Genomic DNA, 22445 nt, shown 5'->3' on the forward strand with positions numbered 1-22445 from the left:
CTTTAAAAAAATTTCTTGGCTCACTTAACATGGGAAAAAGCATGAAAAGCTGAATTTCTTAAAGTGAACACCTGAAAACCAGAAATGTCTTGAAGAAAGATAGCAAAGCTTATACGTAGCTCATCTTGCTTTGGTTTTCCCTCTTCCATGCTTCAACCCCCGCCCCCCCCAAGTAATCTTTCTCCTTTTTCAAACATTTTGTAGAGTTTCAGCATCCTGTACTGCTCCTACAAAAGTCACAGTAGGCACCAGCTTCAATTTTTATCTTAACCTTTTAAGTAGCTAGCAGCATCTTGTACTCCCCAATATTCCATATTCTTTGGCCACAGTCTTTTGAAGGCCTGATGTGTAAAGAGTTTTGATCTATATAGGGGGTTCAAACCTATAATTTATTCCAGAAAGTTCTTGTCACTGAGATCCCTTTGATGAATGCAATCAAATGATTCTTTTCATTCCTCATTTTTTATTTCTGGAGAATTGTCCCTATTCCCTTATGCATCTTGAGGTGGAGGTTTTTCTTCAAAATATTTTAAGGAATTCTTGAAACTTCTGAGGAGAGATGGTTCTGATTGTGGAAAAGGTACTTTTTAAAAAGGAGAAAGCCTTCAGTTACTCAACACTTGAGGGCTGACTTCTATTACATTCATATATTAAGGAAATTCCTTCAGCATGTCGACACAAAAATATGTACACAAATGTTCATAGAAGTGTTCTTCATATTTGCCAAAAAGTGGAAACAACCCATATGTCTATCAACTAATAAAAAGATGGACAAAAATATGGTATATGCCTACGATGACACACTATTTAGCTGGAAAAAGCAATGAAGAACCGATGCTACAACATGGATGAAGCTCAGAAACATGCTAAGTGAAAGAAGCCAGTCACAAATGACCAGCCATTGTAGAGTTCAATACCATGAAATGTCTAGGCTAGGCAAATCTATATGGACAGAAAGGATACCAATGGGCGCCCAAGGCTGGGGCCCTCTGGTGCATTGGGAGTGACTGCTAATGGGTTTGGAAGTCTTTCTGGGGTCATGAAAATGTTCTAATATTGACTGTGGTGATGGCTGTACAACCCTGTGACTATGCTAAAGCACACTGACTTGTCCACTTCCAGTGGGTGAACTGTATGGTCTATGTAAGTTATTTCTCAGTAACAAATGTAAAAAAATGTATGTAAAAAAAAAAGTATACCACTTTTCCTGCTTGACTACATAACCCAGAATTCTGGAGGCTCTGTGGTAGTTTTCAATGCTCTAATCCCAAGAAGGAAAAACCTCACCATGACATTCTGGTGTGGACTTTTTCACCATGTAGTGGACCATGGTCATTCTGTTATGATATAATTTAATAAGGATAAAGATACAGGAAGAATCCTAGTCAAAAAGTATATTAAGGAAAACAAATCCTTCAAAGAGCTTAAAGGCTAATCATTAAAAGAAATGTAGTGAGATCATAATCTGGATTATTAATCAGAATTGCACTCTTCTTCCCCCTTGTCTCCCTGCCTCTAACCCCTTTACTCATCTAAGATACTTCACAATCAATCTATAGGTGTAGGATAAATGAGCAAACCAGAAGAGGAGAATATTATCAATTTTTGGCTTCTGGGTTTCAAAAGCCAAACCTTAGCTGGAGAACTTTAAAGAACTCAGCATAGACGATTGATCTACAACAACATATCATGACTCAGAGCAAGAATCTTCATTCCCAAGACTAGATGCAGATTCTCTGGCTAGAAAGAGCATGAGGGGAATCCAGGTGTGCAGGAAAATTGCAAGACCTACAGAAAATGGGGTCCTCGGTCTTGTGCCTCCTGGAAGAGATGGAACCCTCAGACATAGGTGGGGGGGTGTGAGGAGGTGGGCATGGATCTGAGAGTAGAAAGGAGCTGCAACCACCTTCCCAGGTAAAGCCCACAAGGTGGCCAAATCCCCAAGAAGAAATGGTTACAGGGGCTGTCTCGGCAGACGGGGTCTCCCAAAGGCTGACTGGCCCAGCCTGTGTGGGAGCAGCATAATGACTCTGGGCAGCTGAGAGGGGCAGAAGTTGCTGGCACAGCTGGATCTGAAGAGACGTTAGATTAGGATATTTAAAAATCCTCAGTAGTAAAACCATTGAAGCCCTGAAAAAAGGAATATGAACTTTTTCAGTAAAGAGCCAGAAAATAAGTAATCTTAGGCTTTGTGGGCCACATGGTTTATATTGCAGCTATTCAATCTGGTTGTAGTATAAAAGCAGTTGTAGAAAATAAATGAATGTGGTTGTGTTTCAGTAATACTTTATTTACAAAAACAGGCAGTAGGCGGGCTTTGGTCCACAGGCTGTTGTTGGCTAATCCCTGCTTTAAATCTCTTATTTTGTGGGTTATTTAAACTGCACAGTAGTTGTTTGATGACAGGAGAGATTGAATATTGCTGTAAATGAGCCTATCAATATATCAATTTTTGGTCTCTCCCTCCAATTAGTATGGATCATTAGAACAGTTCCACTACAAATTAGGCTTTGGATAATTAGGTGTAGTCCCTGAAACTATTTGTTCTGCTTGCCTGTCATCATGGAAAAAACCCTGATTAAGGAAATAGATGATTTATACAGTATCTCTTCAAAGGATTTGCCTCTAGTGATGTCTGGCTTTCTAAGAATAAATTATGATAGAGGGTTTATGTTTGGGATGATGGAAAAGTAGTGGTAATGGATGGTGGTAAGAGTAGCACAACACTATGACTATGATTAGTCTCACTGAATGGTGCGCTTGGGAGTGGTTGAGATGGGAAAGTTTATATTGTATATATGTTTCCACAGTTTTAAAAAAAGAGCAACTAAAGAGGCAATGACAATTAAATGTAATGCATGATCCTAGACCATATCTAATTGTTGAGGATAGAAGTCCCAAAAGGACACTATTGACATGTATGGAAAAACTGTAATATAGACTGTAGACTTCATATTAATGTTAAATTTCTTGAACTTGATAAATCTACTTACTATGGTTACATAAGTCAATACCCTTGCCCTTAGGAAATGTACAAGGAAGCACCGTGTTCAAGGAACCTGACATATACAACCTACTTTCAAATGTTAGAAAACAGACAGGTAGATGGGCTGGATAGAAAGACAGAAGGATGGATAGACCGATACAGAGAATGTGGCAAAATGTTAAGAGTGGTAGATCTCGGTATCCAGGTAGACTTTTCTGTATGGGTTTTGCGTTATTTTGTAACTGTCCTGTAAGTTTGAAATATTTCAAAATGAAAAGATTAAAGAAGAAATTAAATGATAAAAACATCAATTACAGAAGTTGTATTTTAAAAAGATAAACATTCAAAGTTTTAAAAAAAAGGAACAAATTATGGAATGGGCAAGGTTTTGAGCGTTTGGAAATGGCAGCTAATGGATCTCTCCTCAGGAACTCTTCAATTAAATTTCTCACCTACTTCCCTCCTTCAAAGACTCACTGACAAAGGCAGTGCCAGCCCACTCCTAAGATGATGTGCCAAAACAAATTTCCTTGGTCTCAGCTACCGGCGCCTGCCCCAGCTCTCTTCTGATTACCAAAAACATCTTTTTTTCTTAAGGCTCACTGGGCCAAGAGAAAGTTCATATTTAACAACTAGATATGGAAGCAGGAAGTAGAAGAGCACAGTAATTATGTTCGAGCAAAGGTTATTTAAGCAATACCCACACGGCTAAGGTTCTGAGAAGAGAGGCTGGAGCTCAGCCCATTAGCTGTTCAAGTCTCCCTGACACTGCTGTCCTCAAAATCTGACTTCTTATCTTTATCACTATAGCTCTTGACAGTTTACCTCTTTATTCTCTTCGAACTATAATCTAAATTTTCCACTTTTTTATTATGTCTCTTCATGTACTTTCTTGCCTACCCAAAAGATCATATTTTCTGAATCAAATATTAGGATTATGGGGCATCAGGCAAAATCCAAACCCAGGAGGTATGCAGTTGGTTCCAGTGTGGCATGGGGCCTCAAATAAAGTCCTTTTCTAGGATAAAATGTTGCCACAAGTTTGTTCTCATGAAGTCAAATCAATGATACTCTACCTGTGGAGCTTTTTGATAAATATTTGAAAGTCATATGTGCACAGAAGAAAAAAATGAGGAAAATATGAAAGACAGTTTCCTTATTTTTCTTCTTTGCCATAGTGATTATCTAACTTAAGCTGTCTAGAAGTCATTCTGTTTCTACATATCAATTTTTAAAGTCCAGAAAAATTTTTAAAAGCTTCTATTTCTACTGTTCATTCATTTCTCACATATTTATTGAAAGCATTTTTCTAAGATGCAATTGTAAATATTCCCTCGAATACTTATATAATCCTGTATTGCTGTGGTTGTTTTAGGGATTTAAACAAATCAATAAAGCACCAATCTAAGGACTTGATTTTGATATATTACAAAAATGTTATTTCCATATATCCTCAGCATTTTGATGTTTATCTATGGAATTTAAACTTTTGATTTGGAAAGTGAGGATTCAACAGCAAGGGTGATACCTGGATAATGGAAGATCTGCTTTTTACACATGGCACATTTGCTCATAACTTTAAAGGAGCTTAGTTGTTTGTTTGGGAAGATAATATGAAATAATGAGAATGCTTGACTAGAACTTGGCAACCTGGGCTCTCAGTCTGGCTCTGACCCTTGCAAGTACCTTAACCTTGGGCAGATCATTGTACTAAAGACACTAATAATCTCTAAAAACAAGAAGTTTGACTAACTTGTTGCTCAGGCTCCATTCTGCTCTGGTTCTAATGAGCAACAGTAGACTTCACTTTGAAAAACCTACTATGTACTTGGTATTTGTAAAGCCTCACATCAGGTGACACAGAGGGCCCAAAGATGAATATGCGACAATCCTTGACCCCTAGAGACTCCCAAACCCTGGGTGCAGGTTTTATGATAGGGCTGGTGGACTCAAGGGTCAAGAAATACACATCCTCCTTTCACCTCCTTCATGGTGACCTCTGCCAAGAACCTACCCCTTCATGTTTGCATTTTTCTTACAGTAAAACAGATGATATGATTTTTACTTATCTCAAAGAGATATGAAAACTATACAATATTTCTGAAGCCCTCAAAATTTCTATAAAACTGCAATATCTATGTAAGAATTCTTACTGTTGCACTGCCTGTAAGTTCTAGGTCAGGCACGGTGCTAAGGGCAGCATAAAGACCAGTGAAAGGGTCCCTGCTGAGGGAGCGCATCCTCCAGTGATTATCTTGTTGGCCTAGGAGCCGTTGACTTAGTCAGGGGCTGGCAAACTTTTTCAGTGTTTTTGGTTTTGTAGGCCATTCTAGTTTCTATCACAACCACTTGACTGCCGTTGTAGTGCAAAAGTGGCCATAGACAAGAGGTAAATGAGTGCGTATGGCTGTGTTCAAAATACATAGATAAATAAATAACCTTATTTGGAATTGTAATTTCAAATAATTTTCACATGTTGTGAAATATTATTTGACTCCCCCACCAACTATTTAAAAATGTAAAAACCATTCTTAACTTGAAGACCCTAGAAAAATAGGTGCGGGCAGAACCGATTTGGCCTATGGGCTGTCATTTGTCAATGACAATGTGAGACTATCATTTAAAGTTTCACTAACTTTAATTTGCAGCAAGATAAAGATATGATCTGGAAAGATATGTCCTAGAATTATTTCCTTTAAAATTTCTATTGATGAGTTTTACGGCTTTCCTACAACGCGAAAAGAAAAAAAATTGTTTAAAGTCAGAATTGCCAAAATTTATAATAAGTTTAAAAGTAACTCAATTCAGCATTATAGAATTGTTTCTGGATACTGTTCTAAGGAAGTCAAGAAAGATAATGTAGTACAGGCACAACGGGAAGAAATATCTAGTATCTTGTTTGTTTGTCAAAGTCCTGAATATAAATATGGCAACAAGAAGAAGGGAAAACAATTTAAAAACCCAATTACCTCAAGCTTACCCTCATCAAATGGGGAAGCAGGAAAATGATCTGTATGAAACTCCACGTTCTGATATATTAATAGTCACAAAACTAAGAGAAGCATTAAGGGACGGCAATACTATTCATTTCACGTATTCATTTCAGCAAAATACCCTATTTGTGGCAACACATTTTTTTCAAAAGCTTGCAACTGGAGGCTATCCCTTGCCAGGTCTTTTAGTGGTCAGCTAGATCTACAACTTTGCTAAGTCACTGTGATTGCGAGGGTATGGCGGAACCATCAGTGCTCCCTTCAGTCCCACTCTGGAGGACCACTCTGTGTGGGAGGCTCCTGGAGCACTCCGACTCTCTTTGGGCTTCAGCTCGCCCCACCATCTGCCTCATCTGGTGAAAGCTTAGTCAGATGTGAAACTCACTCTCCTGTCAGGGTAACAATGGGATCACTGACAGGTGCAGGCGGCCAGCAGAGCAGATGACGGGCAGGTGCGCGTGCCACTGTTTACTGCTGTCTCCTCTCCAGGCCCCCCTTGCCCCGCCCTCTGGGCAGCACCTGCCACGTAGGAACACAGGTCAACCCTAAAAACTTGATGAAGTGAAGCCCCACCCCAGCCAAGCAAACTCTATTTCCTAACCTTGCCCATTTTTCATTCCTGTTCACAATCATCCCTTTCAAGTCCATATAAAAAAGCTCTTTTATGTATGGGCAAGTAGAAACTATGGGAAGGCAACTGGGAGGTGACTAATCAATCCATTAGAAATTATGGTCCCTTTTCTGTGAGAATGGAACCAGCTTCTACATATCCATAACCAAGCTTATCTCTTAACTGCTCTTCCACACCTGGTCTTACCCTACTCTACCCCAAGGTCTCATTTCATCAGTTTATTTTAAAGAAATCTTTGCTGACATTTTAGCCCTCAGACAATAAGAATCTAATTCCCAGTAAGTAACCTGTGCAACTTCCTAAGAGTTGCAGAGAAGTTCTTATGTATGCTGAAAATCTGGGCTCTCAACATATGACATATATCACCAAATCTGTTTTGCTTATTTATTTAACTTCCTTAATGGATTTAGGCTCTAAGCATTTTCCTCCAGAGATCAAGAAGCACATCGGTGCTGTCATCATACCAAGCAGCTTACTTTTTTTCCTCTGCTATTTTATGTTTATGTTATTTTATTCAGTAGGCACCCATTTTATTTCTAATCATGTAGTTAATTGCCAACAAAAGTTAGAACCTGTCATGGGATATATTTTCAAGAAAAACAATCACAGGACTTTGCAGTTCGGGTAGGCTCCAAACGGCCTGCATGATTTCTTTCCACAATTCTAGCTGGAGAGAAAATGGGAAATTCTGGCCAAGAATAAAGCATCCTGTATCCAGAGGTTATTTTAGAAGATATTTTAAGGCATGCCCTAGTCTTATACCATTCTGGTACCAGTTTTTTTCTCAACAATTCTTTGATTTGAATTCTCTCCTGAAGTGGGATATATTTAATGAATGGAAAATATCTGGGGCCTTTTTCCTTGGCAATTCTTTCCTCCATGGTTTCATGGTCTAGCACTTGTTATCACTTAAAGCATTGTTTGTGACTTACTTTTTTCCAATGGACATATTTGAAAACAATTCACAAAATCAAAGGGTCAAGTCCAAACCCAACCTTAAATCATAAAACTAACCATATGGTAAAATGCCTCATGTCTTTAGCCATATTCTACTGGTATAACATCAGACAGTGCTCTAGCAGGACAATTTAGCCCTATATTAAATAAAGACAGCAACGTTGGTAAAACTAAATGTTGTAGATTCATTCCATAAAAATCTTAAATGACTGTTACTATGCACTTCAACAAGCATTTATTGAGTATCTATTTTATGCTAGGTATTGAGTACTTACAAAAAAAGATAAGGTATAGTGCCAGCCCTTAGGAGCTTACCATATAGTTGTAGAAACAAGTTTTCACATGATTATAAAACAGCATTTAAAATTTTCTAAATAAAACCAATCTAAATAAACCAATAAAAAATGCATGATATAGACCATAAATACTATCTCTGATAAGGCAAGAAAGGCTGTCTAGAAGACCAAAAAGAAAATGGACACTGACATTTCCTCTGCCTGCTATCCTAAACCATTTAGATATAAGTTTCCCTTTAGCTTTAGTTTACACTATTTTGGTCTCAGAAAATCTAAATGGCTGCAAAAGTGTGAATAGCTTCACAAAAACAAATCCGTGTTTCCAATTTAACACACATAAGGGCACTGGGCTGGGAGCTGCTGGAAACAGGGTAGGATTCTAGTTTCAGACCTAACCAACAGAAATATAATACCACAGACGCAGTAGATTCTGTACTATTCCCTCCTTCTCCCTGCCACTTCTGCTTCCATCTTCTGCCCTCCCTTATTCTGTACTGCAAACTTTAGAGCCCTAGCTTTGCTTTGCAACCCAGGAGGTCAGTCAAGTGAATCCCCAAATCATTCTTCAGCCATCTGAGTCCACCTTTACAAAGGGGCTTTTGCCTTCACCAGTTTTAGGTTTGAACATCGTAACAGAGTCTACAAGCCAGTAGCATTTTTGCAGGGCACAGTGGTAACACAAAATGTTGCCAGTTATCTGGGGAAGAAGGAAGAATGTATCAATGGGTGGTTTCCTGTTCCTGTTTCTGCAGTACCAGCCAGAAACCCCTGAGCCTTTGGAGGATCCACTGGCATTTCCTAATCCCCAGAATCAACTCCAAGTTGCACAATCAACTCTTCAGGCAGCTGAAGTCCTCACCGATTCTATAGAACTGGTATAGCTGAGAACTCCATGTAGAAGCATCAGAGAGGCAAAGGGAACTTTGCAAAAGTAGAACTTCTTCCAGATGTTTAGCTTTATATTCATATGGTGCATATTTTTTTCTTTTTTTAAAAGACATTTATGTTTTTATTTCTCTCCCCTTCCCCCCCTGCCCAGCTGTCTGTTTTCTGTGTCCATTCGCTGTGTGTTCTGTGTCTGCTTGTATTCTTGTCAGTCTCACCTGGAATCTGTGTGTGTCTTTTGTTGCATCATCTTGCTGTGTCAGCTCCCCGTGTGTGCGGCACCAGTTCTGGCATGCTGCACTTTTTTTGTGCTGGGCGGCTCTCCTTACAGGGTGCACTCCTTGTGTATGGGGTTCCCTATGTGGGCGACACCCCTGCGTGGCACAGCACTCCTTGCGTGCATCAGCACTGCACATGGGCCAGCTCATCACACCGGTCAGGAGGCCCTGCGTTTGAACCTTGGACCTCCCATGTGGTAGGCAGATGCCCTATCCATTGGGCCAAATCCGCTTCCCCATATGATGCATATTAATACCATCCATCTCAGAGCATGATGTTTACAGTTAATTTTAGGCACTAGAAAAAGATACATGAAAACACTGTCCTTTCTCCTAGTCTAGTAGAGGAAGGAAACCATGGAAACCCATAAATGGAATACTAAAGGTTTCTTAAACAAAGGTACACATCAAAACAACATGCCCTGGACGCTGCTTCAGACCTACCAACCCAGGATTCTGTAGGGCGAGGCTTCAACATGTGTATTTAGAAAAAGGTCTAAAATGTGAAAGGTATCATTTAACAAAGATAAACAAAAGATACACTGCAGGCTCAAAGGAGCGAGAGGTTAGAGAAAGTGATAGAAGACCAGATTTTAACCTTTGCTTCAGCAGTTTATGCTGTGAACTCCCATTGTAATGGGCTGAATGAGAGGAAATGAAGCAGAGAGTAAATGTCCTCAAGCTTGGCTCTGAAAAGGAAAGAAGGGCAAGAGCTTGAATGGAAAACATTGCTACAGGAGAATTATTTTTTTCCAGTTGGGAGACTCTTGAGTTTTTCAACAAATGACCAGAGTCAGGAGAAAAGATGAAATTAAAGATAAAGAGAAGGGGATAATTTATACTGCAAACTCCCCATGGAGGTATGGGAAATGGGCCGTAGAGTCAAGGTAGAGAGACCAGCTTTGCTCAGAGGCCCTGGCATCGTAAATTGTAGTGAATAGGAAAATTCACCCATTTTAAGTGAACTGCTGAATTATTTCTATGATTTTTAAAACAAATTATTAAAGAGTGAAAGCTTAAAAGGTACATGCTTTACAAGGAGTTCTTGAAGACTTACAAACTATTAAGAATCGTGAATTTAAAACTAACTCACCTAAATAGATAACCCAGCAAGAAAATTATTTTAAAAATTCAATTTTAATAAATGCTTTTTTGACATAATCTCATGGTGGGAAGGCAACGTTCAGTTAGTGTGCACAACTGTGACAGTTTTAAACAAAATGAAAAGTAAATTTGTTGCTTGGGCAATTGAGGGCCCAGAATAAACAGGATCATAATAAAGTAAAAACTGGGGCATAAGGCCTTGCCTGAGTTTGCCATAAAATATTTTAACCAAAATATGCTGCTAGAATGGACAATAACCACCAACTATAATGACTGTAACAAAAATAGTGCACACACAGTTTGTCCCTTTCTGAAGTCCTACTGTGCTCCTCCTCATGCGATGTTGCTGCCGTGGGTAGAATTCAGTAAGCAGGCCTATTAACATCGAAGTCCTTTCCAATGTTAAGGCCATGTGCTCCACCAGAAATTCTAAAAAGTCCTCTCAGCAGCAATAAAATAGAAGCTAATTACAACAGATCACTTTCTAATGTGGGATGGCTTGAATTTTATAACAGAATTTTTCCTTTCATTAACTATTTCTTTTCTTTTTTATTCCCAAACCAAAAGAAAAAAAAAAAGACAAAGAACTTTCGAATGAGGTTATGAGGGACAAGAAAAAGATGACTGGAATCTCCTGGAAGCCCAGTGTCTGGAACAGAGGTGGCACATTCTTTAGGACCTTGCTTTGGAAGATATGACCCCCTCTGTGTGCTTTCTGAACCCTGACTCTTAAAACAGTCGAGGACTGTTCACCCGGAAGGAGGCTGGAGACCAAGCCAGCAGAAGGAGGGGTGGACTCTTTTGTTGGTTTCAGGGACCCACAGCAGCAGAGATAAAGTGATGGGCAAAAAAGCAAGAGCAGTTGTTTTGGCTCCCCCCACCAAAAAAAAAAAAAAGAGAGCAAGAGCAAATTTAAAAGTCCCATTGTGCAGTAGGAGAGGAACAAACAGACTTTTAAGAGTATATTACACGCAGCATCCAGGTTCTGGTCCCATATGAATACATAGAGTGTACACTATATTTGGCTCGGTGGTAAGAATAATGACAATCATAGTATGTTTTAAAGAGGACTTTATGGTCGACAAAATACTCTGAGCATGTATATGATTCTTAAGAAATATTTTAAGATAAGTGAGGTGGATATTTCGACCTCTTTTACATACCTGACAGGTAAACCGTCTGCCCTTAGTTAGCAGCTACTAAGCACAGAATTAAACCTTGAACAAGGATGCTCAACTCCAAGTTCAGGGTCTATCATATCACAGCGGGTGCCAGCTGTGAAAGAGCTGGGTAATAATTGGGAAAGGGATAAAGAGTTACGAGTATCTATAGGAGAACACATATCATGGCATAAATAAAAGAGGTACTAGCCAGAGCAGCGGAGTTGGAGGTCAGAGCTCAGAGAGATTATTCTTCTGCCCTAGGCAAACTTGTTTTAAATCATCCAGAGATAAGAATCTGTGCCCGGCCTTTTAAAGTTATCTAAAGGAGAGCTCTCAGTTATTTATTTGCCAACTAATTCAGTGGATTAATTTACTTTACTTCATTTTAACAAATTCTAACTTAAATCCCATATGGGTGTGCATACGAGTGTGTGTGTGTGTGTATATTTTAATATGGGTTCTAGAAGTAGTTATTAAAGAATCATGTATACTGTTAAAGGTATGATAAATAGACCATGATCCCTGAAAGTACCTACTGACAGAGAAGACACATCCATAACTTTAAAAACTATAGCAATTTAATTTTAACATACGTATAAGCAGTTTCTCATATCCTCAGTATCAATAAAAGGTGTAACCTATTATCATCTTCTCTGTGTTAAGCTTTTAGACAATTCAAAGATAGCTGTCTTTCCTTTTGTTTTTTATATAATTATTGCAGACTGAGTTTGTATATTCCCTTATTTCATAGAGATTTTTATGTCTGTTAACAAATGTGCACTATATATATAAATATATAAATACATATCTTTATGTATGTAAGTCAATCATCTGAGTTTTTAATAAAGAAATATATAATTACATGCATAGATGTAAAGAATGTATTTGAGCTGTTGGGACAAGAAAAATAACACTGGGCAAAGATCTAACAGGGCATTTAAACAATTTTCCAGGGAGCAGCAGGCACTGACAACAGGCCCACTAGACATTAAGTGGCTCAGTTATCTCCTTATCAAGACAGGGGGTTTTGAAACCAATGCCAAGGCTAACTCAACCTACAATGTGTTCCTCAGCAACCAGAACCGAGTCAAAACGTGAAATGAGACTCTGCCCATACCTGATACTCCTTTCCCCTCTCCCGCCTCCATTTTCATCCTTTACTCTATTTCCACAAAGTCAATCTGGGGAGCCAAGAGGGGAGGGCTAATGGTAAGCATTCATTATATGTCTATAGCAGCAAATCTTAGGCTCAAGAATGAGGAACTAAAAGTCATACTCTGTTGTTAGTACCATGGCTTGGTCAAACCACCATCCTCTTTAAAACACTTTCCTGAATGGCTCTGACGATCACTGGGAGCATTACTTTAAACTCAAAGGACACGTTCTACCCATTTATGGTACCAGAATAAACCAATGATGATACGAGTTGGCCTAGGTCCATATTTTGAAGGAAAAAAAAATTAGAACCATGAAAAGAAGCCCTGTTGTTTGTGTATATCAAAAGTCAGCAAATGAAGATCTAAGAGTAATGGAATTCTGCATTATAGGGGGATAAACTTGTAAGAGTCTGTTTCTAAAGTGGATTTTTTCTATTATATCTTTACTCTTATAATCTTTCTCATGGAAAATGGTGAGGTGGCAAGAACACTGGATTGCATGTCAAAAGATCAGGATTTTACCTCAGCTCTACCAATAATGAGCTGGTAAACACAGTCAGGTCACAAACCAGTGTAGGACTGGGAATGACATTTAATAAATGCCTAGGAAGACAAAGAACATTACATATTTTATTGCAGGTAGTCTTGGCAACAAGTACATGAGGTTATTACCTTCATTTTAGAAGAGGAAACTGAGGCTCAGAGCAGTATAGCAGTTTGGTATCATTTATGAATTCCAAAAAAGATATTTGGTTATGTTTGCAAACTGGTCTGTTCCTCTGGGCATCATACCCTTTGATTTTAATAAATTTTAATAAATTTAATGTTTATTTGATTAAATCAAGATGAGGGCTTTGATTCGCCCACATTATTAGGGTGACTCAGGGTTGAGTCCCTGCCCCCTCGGTGGGCAATATAAATTGGCAATCAATCAAGAAGACACACAGAGGACCCAGGGAAGAAAGAGAGAGCTCCACAGACACCCAGAGGAGAGAACCTTGACCCAGGGGCTCCAAAGAGAACTGAGCCATTTGCAGCTGAAGAGAACAGAGCCCTGAGCGGCTGAGAAGAGCCTGGAGAGAAATGAGCTCTCCAGCCTTGAGACGATGAATCGGAAGAAGCTGGGCCTACGGAACCTTAAGAGGAAGGAGAGACCAGGAGAGACCACCTGCCATCTTGCGTCAACACATGCCAATTGAGTTTGGTGAGGAAGTAACCTTGAGTTGGACTCCTTAGGGCCTTGTAACTTTAAGATTCTACCCCAAATAAACACCTTCCAACAGATTTCTGGTACTTTGCCTCAGCACCCCTTTGGCTGACTAATATAGAGCAGTTGCTAGATTCAAGTTTTTAAGAATTTGTTCAACATCACACAGCTAGTAAGGGACATAATCCAGGATTAACCCTTATCTGTATGGTTCAAATCTCCAGCTTTTTCTGCTACCTATGTGCCTTAGGAGCTTGCGTCTCCTCATTTATAACACAAAGATTAAACTAAATGACCTCATAGTTCATTTCTACTTTCATTGAGTTGTTTGATTTTATTGTCAGGGACCAGGACAGGCAGTGAGAGGGCCTCAGGTTATAATGGAAGAGCTTAACAGGTTTCAGGAATTAATGGGCTGGTGGTATGTAGGAAATGGTCTGAAAGGGAGGTCTTGAGCGTTAGAACTACAATCTAGTATCAAAAAGACCTCATATGAACTCAGAATTCACATTTTAAAATTTTGTTTTGCCTGAGGAAAAAAAGCACTTTAAAATAGCTTTTTTGAAAGTGATGTGATAAAATGGCTAACACAAAAGAAAAAAAAATCTGGCAATTAAAAAAAAATTGGACTGCTATGAGAATTAGTTTATGAATTAAACCCTGCATGCAAATCTTGAAGTTAGATTAAAAAGTAATTTATAAATGGTATTAGTTTTTTTCCATTAGAAAGACATGAAAAACTAATTCAGTAAAATAGAAGCTATGGATAAAACTAATAATCAAATGGCATTTACAAAGCAAAGTTTTAAGATTCCAACTACCTGGCCTTGGAATTTCCCATCAGTAAATATCAGTCAGATCAAAAAGGATGAAGCTCTGGAGAAGAGCTACCAAGTTTATCCTGTGATTGGGCCATTGAAATGAAACTTGAATAAAAACAATGGCGGGTATGAATCCCCGAAATGAAGTGCCTTATTTCCTCTATGTAAACATGATTTACTTAACCCCTAGTGTCTAAGCACAACACTGGGAGAGGATATAAGAGAGACGTGATATGGATCCAAGACTCCTGTATTAAACAGTGTAGTCTGGAGGCAAGACTCACAGACAAAATAGGCAGAACAACTCATTTATGGCCAGAATTACCAAAACTAGAGCAAAGTATCATATTATGCTAAGGTCAGTAAAGCTTATAAAGGATCTAAGTAAACTATTCCCTCCCAATTATTGGAATATCAAGGCAGTATTGAGAACTACAAGCTTCTCAAAAATAGAATTTGGCCAGTACTAGTAAGCATTTGATTTCAGTTGCTCATGAAGAAATCTCAAATGGCCTCATTCTAGAGGGATGCAGAAGTTTTATATATATATATATAGTTACTTTGACTAATCTGACAGGAATCTCAGCTTAGTTATTACAAAATTACTGTTTAAGAAATGAAGCTAATCATTGCACTATGAAAAGACCTTGACCAGGAATCAGATGTGGCTCAACTGTTAAGAGTGTACGCCTACCATATGGGAGGGTCCAGGGTTTGAAACCCAGGGACTCCTGACCTGTGTGGTAAGGTGGCCCACGTGCAGAGCTACTGCAAGCAAGGAGTGCTCTGCCATGCAGGGGCACCCTGTGTGGGGGTGCCCCACACACAAGGAGTATGCCCTTGCAAGGAGAGTCACCCTGCGTGAAAAAAAGAGCAGCCCACCCAGGAGTGGCGCCGCACACACAGAGAGCTGATGCAGCAAGATGACATAACAAAAAAGAGACGCAGTTTCCTGGTGCCTCCAAGGGTGCAAGCAGACAGAGAAGAACACACAGCAAGTGGACACAGAGAGCAGACAAGGGGGTGGGGGGAAGGGGAGAGAAATAAATAAATCTTAAAAAAAAGAGAAAAAAAAAGACCTTGACTAAAAGATCTTGAGCTTTTCTGTGAAATACCAACTATAATGAAGGAAAAAACTACTTGGAACACTGAATGAACCTTCCATCATCTGGGGTTATCACTGGAAATGTGGTAATTAATCAGTCATGTCTGTACCTGAATGCCTGCAAGTTGACTAGTTGATTTTCCTTGGAGACAAACAGCCTGAGCAATGAAAGCATGTAAATCCTCCAGGCAAAGAGAGTCCACCTGAAAGGCAGAGAGAGAAAAACAAGACAAGTGAGAAAAATGCAGATAAAAGGGAATACAATCTCTTCTTTCACAGTCCAAAATCAGTGGTTGTAAAATCGAATCTTCTCCACTGTGCCCAAGGCCTTCTACCTAACTCACAGGGGCAGAAGCTCTTGTTCTTGGAATTCTAATATCCTTTCTCTCTAGCAATACAGAAAGCCCAGAATGTCTGGAAGTAATCATGAGGTACTGACCAAATCTAATTCATAGAGTAGTACAGCTGATCACTTTTTTGGGGGGGGGAGGAGAGGGATGGGACAAATTGCCAGAGTTGACCCTAAAATGAAAAAAAGTGTTTCTGAGGTTTCCAGACAGAGACCACTGTCTTAGTTTCCATGGTCTGACAAACACCCACAATGGGTTGGTTTGGGAGGCTTGAGGCGTGCTTCCTCCAGGATCAGGAGTGTTCTGGTAGCTGGCAATCCTTGGGTTCCTTGGCTTTCCCATCCCAGAGCAATGTCCTCTCCTTCCTCTTGCGGGTTCCTCCTGACTCTTGGCTTCTCCCAGGAGGCCTCCTCCAACTGTGCCGAAATTATTTTTCTGCTAAAAAAGGACTCCAGTCATTCAGTGGAGCCACACCTTAAGCATGGCTCTTCAAGAGGTCCTCTTGACAGTGGGGTCATACCCACAAGAATGCACACTGAGAACATGCGTTTTTTGGGGGAGCACACAATTCAACTTACTACTACCATCCACAGCTAGGCTGAGCTGGGAGGTGAACAGAGATGGGATAAACACCCACCTTCACCAATCCCTGATGAAACGTATTTCCTTGGATCCCAGTTGAAAATGAACCAGGGACCTAAAACACGAGGGCCCTCAAATCCTCTGTGAAATCAAAAGGCATAACAAAAGTGAGAAACCAGGAGAGACAGAGAAATGCACAGAAAGAAAGAGACCCTGTGGCAATAGTTGGGTCTCAAATAAAGAATGGTCACAACAGAGAGGACCTGAGGAGCTGAGATGACGGGGACAGGTCAGATGTCAGGGGCAGCACAGCATCTGTCTAATGAATGCACTTTCTCCTCTCTCACATGGTGATGAGGCTGCACCTTTTCTAGCAGAGCAATCAGATATTGCAAACCACATAAAAACAATATGGTGGAGCTGGTGTGGCTCAGTGATTGAGGACCTGCTTCCCATATACAAGGTCCCAGTTTGTTCACTGGTACCTCCTAAAAATAAACAACCGAGAAAACCAACTCTCACTGGGGAGTGGATGTCGCTCAGTGGCTGAGCACCTGCTTCCCATGCATGACGTCTTGGGTTCAATCCCTGGCACCTCCTAAAAAACAAAAAACAAACAAAAGAACCCACCAAAAAACCCAACAAGAAACAAAAAACACTATGGTGCCCTCTCCCTAAATAATTGTTATCCTACATGAACATGAGAATTACTCATGAGAATTTTACAGAGGAGCACACTCTGTAGCAAGTAACGGCTGGGGGAAAACAAAGATGGAAAACAACAAACTTCTGCTTACAATTTCATTGATTCTTCCTGGATAAGAAAAATGGCTAATGTGCCTCTCAAGGATCAAAATGATCCCACCATAAATAAGAAATATCAGAAATACTTTCCTTTAGGGGCTCCTGCTGCTCCTCACCGTGAGCCTTCTCCTCCCTTTTGAGAGAGGTGCTGAATCTCTCATGAAGAAGGTGGGGGGATGGTGACTAAGAGGAGTGCAAGGCTGGACGGTGTGTTTGCCACTCACCATCTCCACCCGAGCGGAAGGTATTGACTGGCTGCTAAGACCTAAGAATGTTCTTACTGAACGCTCCCCCCATCCTATTCCATTTCATTTCAAAGCAGGTGTCACCTTTGTATAAATGACAGCAATTGCAATTATTTTAGGGAAAGCCAGTTATCTGTAAATGTACAGTACATTAGATGGATCCCCATCTAGAGAAGCGAGATCAAACACAGGAGCTATTTTTTTAAATCCATAAACCCCCATTTCTTTCTGCTTAGACTGAGGTTTGCTGGAATTTAATTTTACTTCTTGCCATTAGTAACTTTTGAAGAAGGCTGATTTAAAAATATCAATCTATAAGAAAAGAACACCTATCTCCTATGTCATGATTTATAGTTAAGCAATTTCACACTCTGCCATCATCTTTACAGCTAACAAATCTAAAACATGTCATAGGCCCAAAGTTTCTTAATAATATATTTTATTAGAACTTCACATAATGGAGATCATTATTTTAAAGTACTTGCTGTACTATAGATTTCATACTTTCTATGATACAAACTTCCCTTTCCAGAAGACTTTCTCAGGCAAGTCATTGAAAAATTACTTATTTTTTGTTTTTTATAATTTTTTTTTAACATGGAGGTTGGACCAAATGAGCATTTAGCTTCTCTGTAGGTTTTGTACACTGATAAGTAAGCAATTTTATCCCACATTGCAAATCAACCTTCTAATTTAGGCTTAACTACATAAAATTAGATTATGTTAATAAATTTATCATTTTAGCCTCATTTATTGTAAGAGAATAGTTATCCCTGTGTATAATAATATAGTACCTCTTAATCTAACAGACTACAGCTTTATTGATTTACCAAGTATGGTTTTGATGTTTTCTAATTTTTTAAAGTTATAATTTAAACATGTCCTTTAAAGCCAAATCATCAAGTCTATTTTATGCTGAATTACACATTTTTATTTAAAAGCAAATTGTAGAAAGGAAAAAGGTGCAAGGAAAACTTTTCCTTCTGTTGTTTTTCTTGCTTCAGCCTTATATAAATACAGATATAAAACTATTGTTCTGGGATTTTGGGTCTTTTCTTCTTGAAGTGAACTGTAATATCTGTAGATCAACTGCCTAACTGGACAGAAAACAGAGCTAGGCGGAATTAGTGAGAATGGGTTCAACATAACCCATTTCTACTACTGGAAAAAATCATTCAAAATGTATGTCTTATAAGTGCTAATACAAAGGCATTCTTATCTATCTCTATATATACCAATCCTGTACAGAGAACAGCATATTTATTTTTATGGGTGAGATAACTCAGCTTATTGGTTTTCCTCCACTTTCCAGTTCCCATTTTGGCTCAATTTCAACCATAGCCACCTATGGATTAATAAACTATGGATATAAAATATTAATCCATATAGTCATGTATATTTAATATAGAATAAAATAGAAATGTGTGCTTACATTTAAATACAAAACAATTCCTGTCATCTTCTATGGTTTTATACTTTGCTAAGTTTTGTACAAATAAACAAAATGTAAAAAAAAATTAAAGTTTCTATTGGTGCATGTGAAACCAATAATAAAGCAATAACATTTCCAAGAGTTGTTTAAGGGAAGCAGATGTGGTTCAGGCAGTTGGGCACTTGCTTACCACATGGAAGGTCCCAGGTTCAGTTCCAAGTGCCTCCTCAAGAAGACAAGCAAGACACCAAGTTGGCGCGGGGAGCTAATACAATGAGCTGACACAATGAAATGATGCAACGAAGAATAACCATGAGGAAACACCAAAAGAAGAGAGCAGAGGTGGCTCAAGCCATTGGGTGCCTCCCTCCCACATGGGAGGTCCCAGGTTCAGTTCCCAGTGCCTCCTGAAAAGAAGATGAGCATACACTGAACAGACACAGAGAGAAGATAGCAAGCACAAAACAAATGAGTAGGAATGGTGGATGAAAAAAAAAAGAGTTGTTTAATCCATACCACATTTGTCTGATATTTAAAATGGAGAAGGAGCAGGTGTAGCTCAGTGGTTGAATGCCTGCTTTGCATGGTTCAATCCCCCACACCTCCATAAACAAACAAATAAAGAGACTAAGTTTGGGGAACAGGCGCAGCTCAGTGGTTAAGCACCTGCTTCACATATATGAGGTCCTGGGTTCAGTCCCCAGTACCTCCTAAAAAATAAAAAAATGAAAATAAAAAATAAAATAAAGAGCTAGCTATAGAATGGCCAAGGACAAGAGGACAATTAGGATGAAAAAACCAGGATAATATTCTCTTGGGATGTAATTCTACAATAAGCTTCTTAATTACAATTAGTAAACCGTAGAGTGAATTCAGGTTTGAAAACACAATTACCTAACTTACTATTCTAGGCAAATGATAATTTAATGGTTCTGCCAGAGTAGACTCATACAGAGATCAGAGGACTTGACAAGATAGCTTGAAGGGGTCAAGAGAATTTATAAGACTATTTAGATGGGCTAAAGAAATGACACTCAATTTAAAGGGCTTTTTGTTGTTGTTATGACAACAGTGGGACAAAAATCATTTAAAATGACAGCACTGTAGAAGGGAGGTGGAGAAAAGATATGGAGAGAGGGACTAGAGGAAGGATGTTATTTTCAATCCTTCTTTCATTAAGATGTCCAAAAATTATCATGTATGAGGAAAACTATTAAAAGGCAAATCTTTTAACTGACTGTTTATATTGTCATACATAGTGCAGCAATGCTCCAAATTGTACTCATTAATGTACAACATTAATGAAAGAAGTTGTCAATGTGGGAGGAGTGGGGGGTGTGGAGAGTGGGGTATATGGGAACCTCATATTTTTTAATGTAACATTTTGTGTGATCTATGTATCTTAAGAAAAAAAAAGGGAAGCGGACTTGGCCCAATGGATAGGGCATCCACCTACCACATGGGAGGTCCATGGTTCAAACCCCGGGCCTCCCTGACCCATGTGGAGCTGGCCCATGCTAAGTGCTGATGCGCGTAAGGAGTGCCCTGCCACGCAGGGGTGTCCCCGCGTAGGGGGACCCCACGCACAAGGAGTGCGCCCCGTAAGGAGAGCCGCCCAGCGCAAAAGAAAGTGCAGACTGCCCAGGAATGGCGCTGCACACACGGAAAGCTGACACAATATGATGCAACAAAAAGAAACAGATTGCCGGTGCCGCTGATAAGGATAGAAGTGGTCACAGAAGAACACGCAGCGAAAGGACACAGAGAGCAGACAACTGGGGGGGGGGGTGAGGGGAGAAAAAAATTAATCTTAAAAAAGAAAAAAAGAATAGAAATATTTTTAAAAATTAAGTTAAAAAATACGTGAAATATGAATATGGGTAGAACTGCAAAAAAAAAAAAAGAATAAAACTAATGAAAAAGGACTCATCCAAAGTATATAGTTTTTGGCACACTAGTTTAGTAGGACAAAGAGGACATTGATGATGATGATGATGATAGTGGGCAATTTATTGGGCATGGTGCCAAAACACTGTGTGTGTCATATAATATGATCCCTTGAAATCTGAGGAAGAACTAGTATCTCATCTTCAGATTAGAAAACTAAGGGTAGTGCTCAATAAGCATCCAATGGATGATAAATGAATGTGACTTAGGTAAACTGAAAATGCTCTGTCCAGAGTCACACAGCTACTGAGTGGAAAAGCCAGGTCTGTCTGACTACGGGGCTGAATCTTCTAACTGTTACACTAAAAGAAACCCAGCAACAATAACCACCACCACTGAAACTCACACCTGTGAGTACAGGTAAATCCATGGCCAAGGAAGTTTGGGAATGTTGGTTTAAAGTTGAAACAGATTTCTTTACCGGCAATACTGTACTTCATATACATTAAAAATCTCAAGAGTCAGATACAGCAAGCATGTTTCTCAAACTTATTTCACCCAGAAGCTGTTTTTTTATTTTTCTTTTTTCTTTAAGAGCATTTCAAAGGTCTAAAGTTCTGTGGAACGTATAATGGAACAAGATGACCCAGAGGCACTGCTCCGTGGAAATATCTCATAACACTGTATCTCGTGAAAGATGAGGGCCAGAAGTAAACAGCAGAATGCAGCTACTAGAACAAATCACTTCGGCTTTACCTGCACAAAGAGGTAGATCAAGAGGCAGCATAAAGCTTTAAATGGGTTTTCTAAAGTCTGCAGCTCTTCTTTTGCACAGGAAAGATGGAAACAGGCCAGGAGTGTGTCAAAGCACAGACATTGTATTCCTGGCTCTTGGTTCAGCTACAGCCTTTTCAAATTAGGTGTTCCCCCTGATAAAAAAAAAAAAAGAAGGAAAAGGTCATTTATCATTATTCTTTGCAGTAGCAAGTTAGAACATACTGCTTCTAGAAACACAATAAAAGGAAACAGATCTCTTCCCTTCTTGATATACTTGGGGCTTTAAAGCTTGAAGGAACTAGAAAATAAACATGAACAGAGCTTTCTGGTTAAAAAAACCAACCACCCCTAAAGAGCTAGCTTTTATAATAAATATATTCGAAAGCATTCTTTTTCTAAGTTTTGGGGAAATAAGGGGTTCTGTTCCTACTCAAGTTGCATATTATGTTGTTAAGAATGCTTTTCAGAATATATTCCAAATGCACTACCTTAAGGATATAACAAAGTACTGCTTCAGTGAGATAAAATAACTGTGCTGAGAGTACTTCGCTGAAATACCATCAATTTACCCCTTTAGTTTGCTTTCATTTCCCTAAACCAATGCTACAGACTTTGGTGTGCATAAAAATCAGCTGTAGAGATTGTATTGGGGGAAAAAGAGCATTTTCCTGGGTTCTCTATCCAGAGATTCTGTTTCATGAGGTTTATGACAGTTTCTGTGAGGGTGTACTTTAAATAACAACCCAGAAGTCTGTGGAGTCCACACTTTGGAAAGCATTTCTCTG

General features: G+C 39.2%; 1 protein-coding gene across 1 annotated transcript in view; it reads right to left on the bottom strand.

Annotated features, from left to right (window-relative positions):
* Window positions 1-8428: 8428 nt before the first annotated feature.
* Window positions 8429-22445, bottom strand: part of LOC101447141 (constitutive coactivator of peroxisome proliferator-activated receptor gamma-like) — a 43932-nt gene continuing 29915 nt past the window's right edge. The window contains 3 exon segments of the mRNA XM_058276864.1: window positions 8429-8560; window positions 15694-15786; window positions 21640-21812. Of these exon segments, the coding sequence (XP_058132847.1) occupies window positions 8429-8560; window positions 15694-15786; window positions 21640-21812 (398 nt within the window).

The sequence above is a fragment of the Dasypus novemcinctus genome, chromosome 15 (assembly GCF_030445035.2).
Source record: "Dasypus novemcinctus isolate mDasNov1 chromosome 15, mDasNov1.1.hap2, whole genome shotgun sequence".
Classification (NCBI taxonomy): Eukaryota; Metazoa; Chordata; class Mammalia; order Cingulata; family Dasypodidae; genus Dasypus; species Dasypus novemcinctus.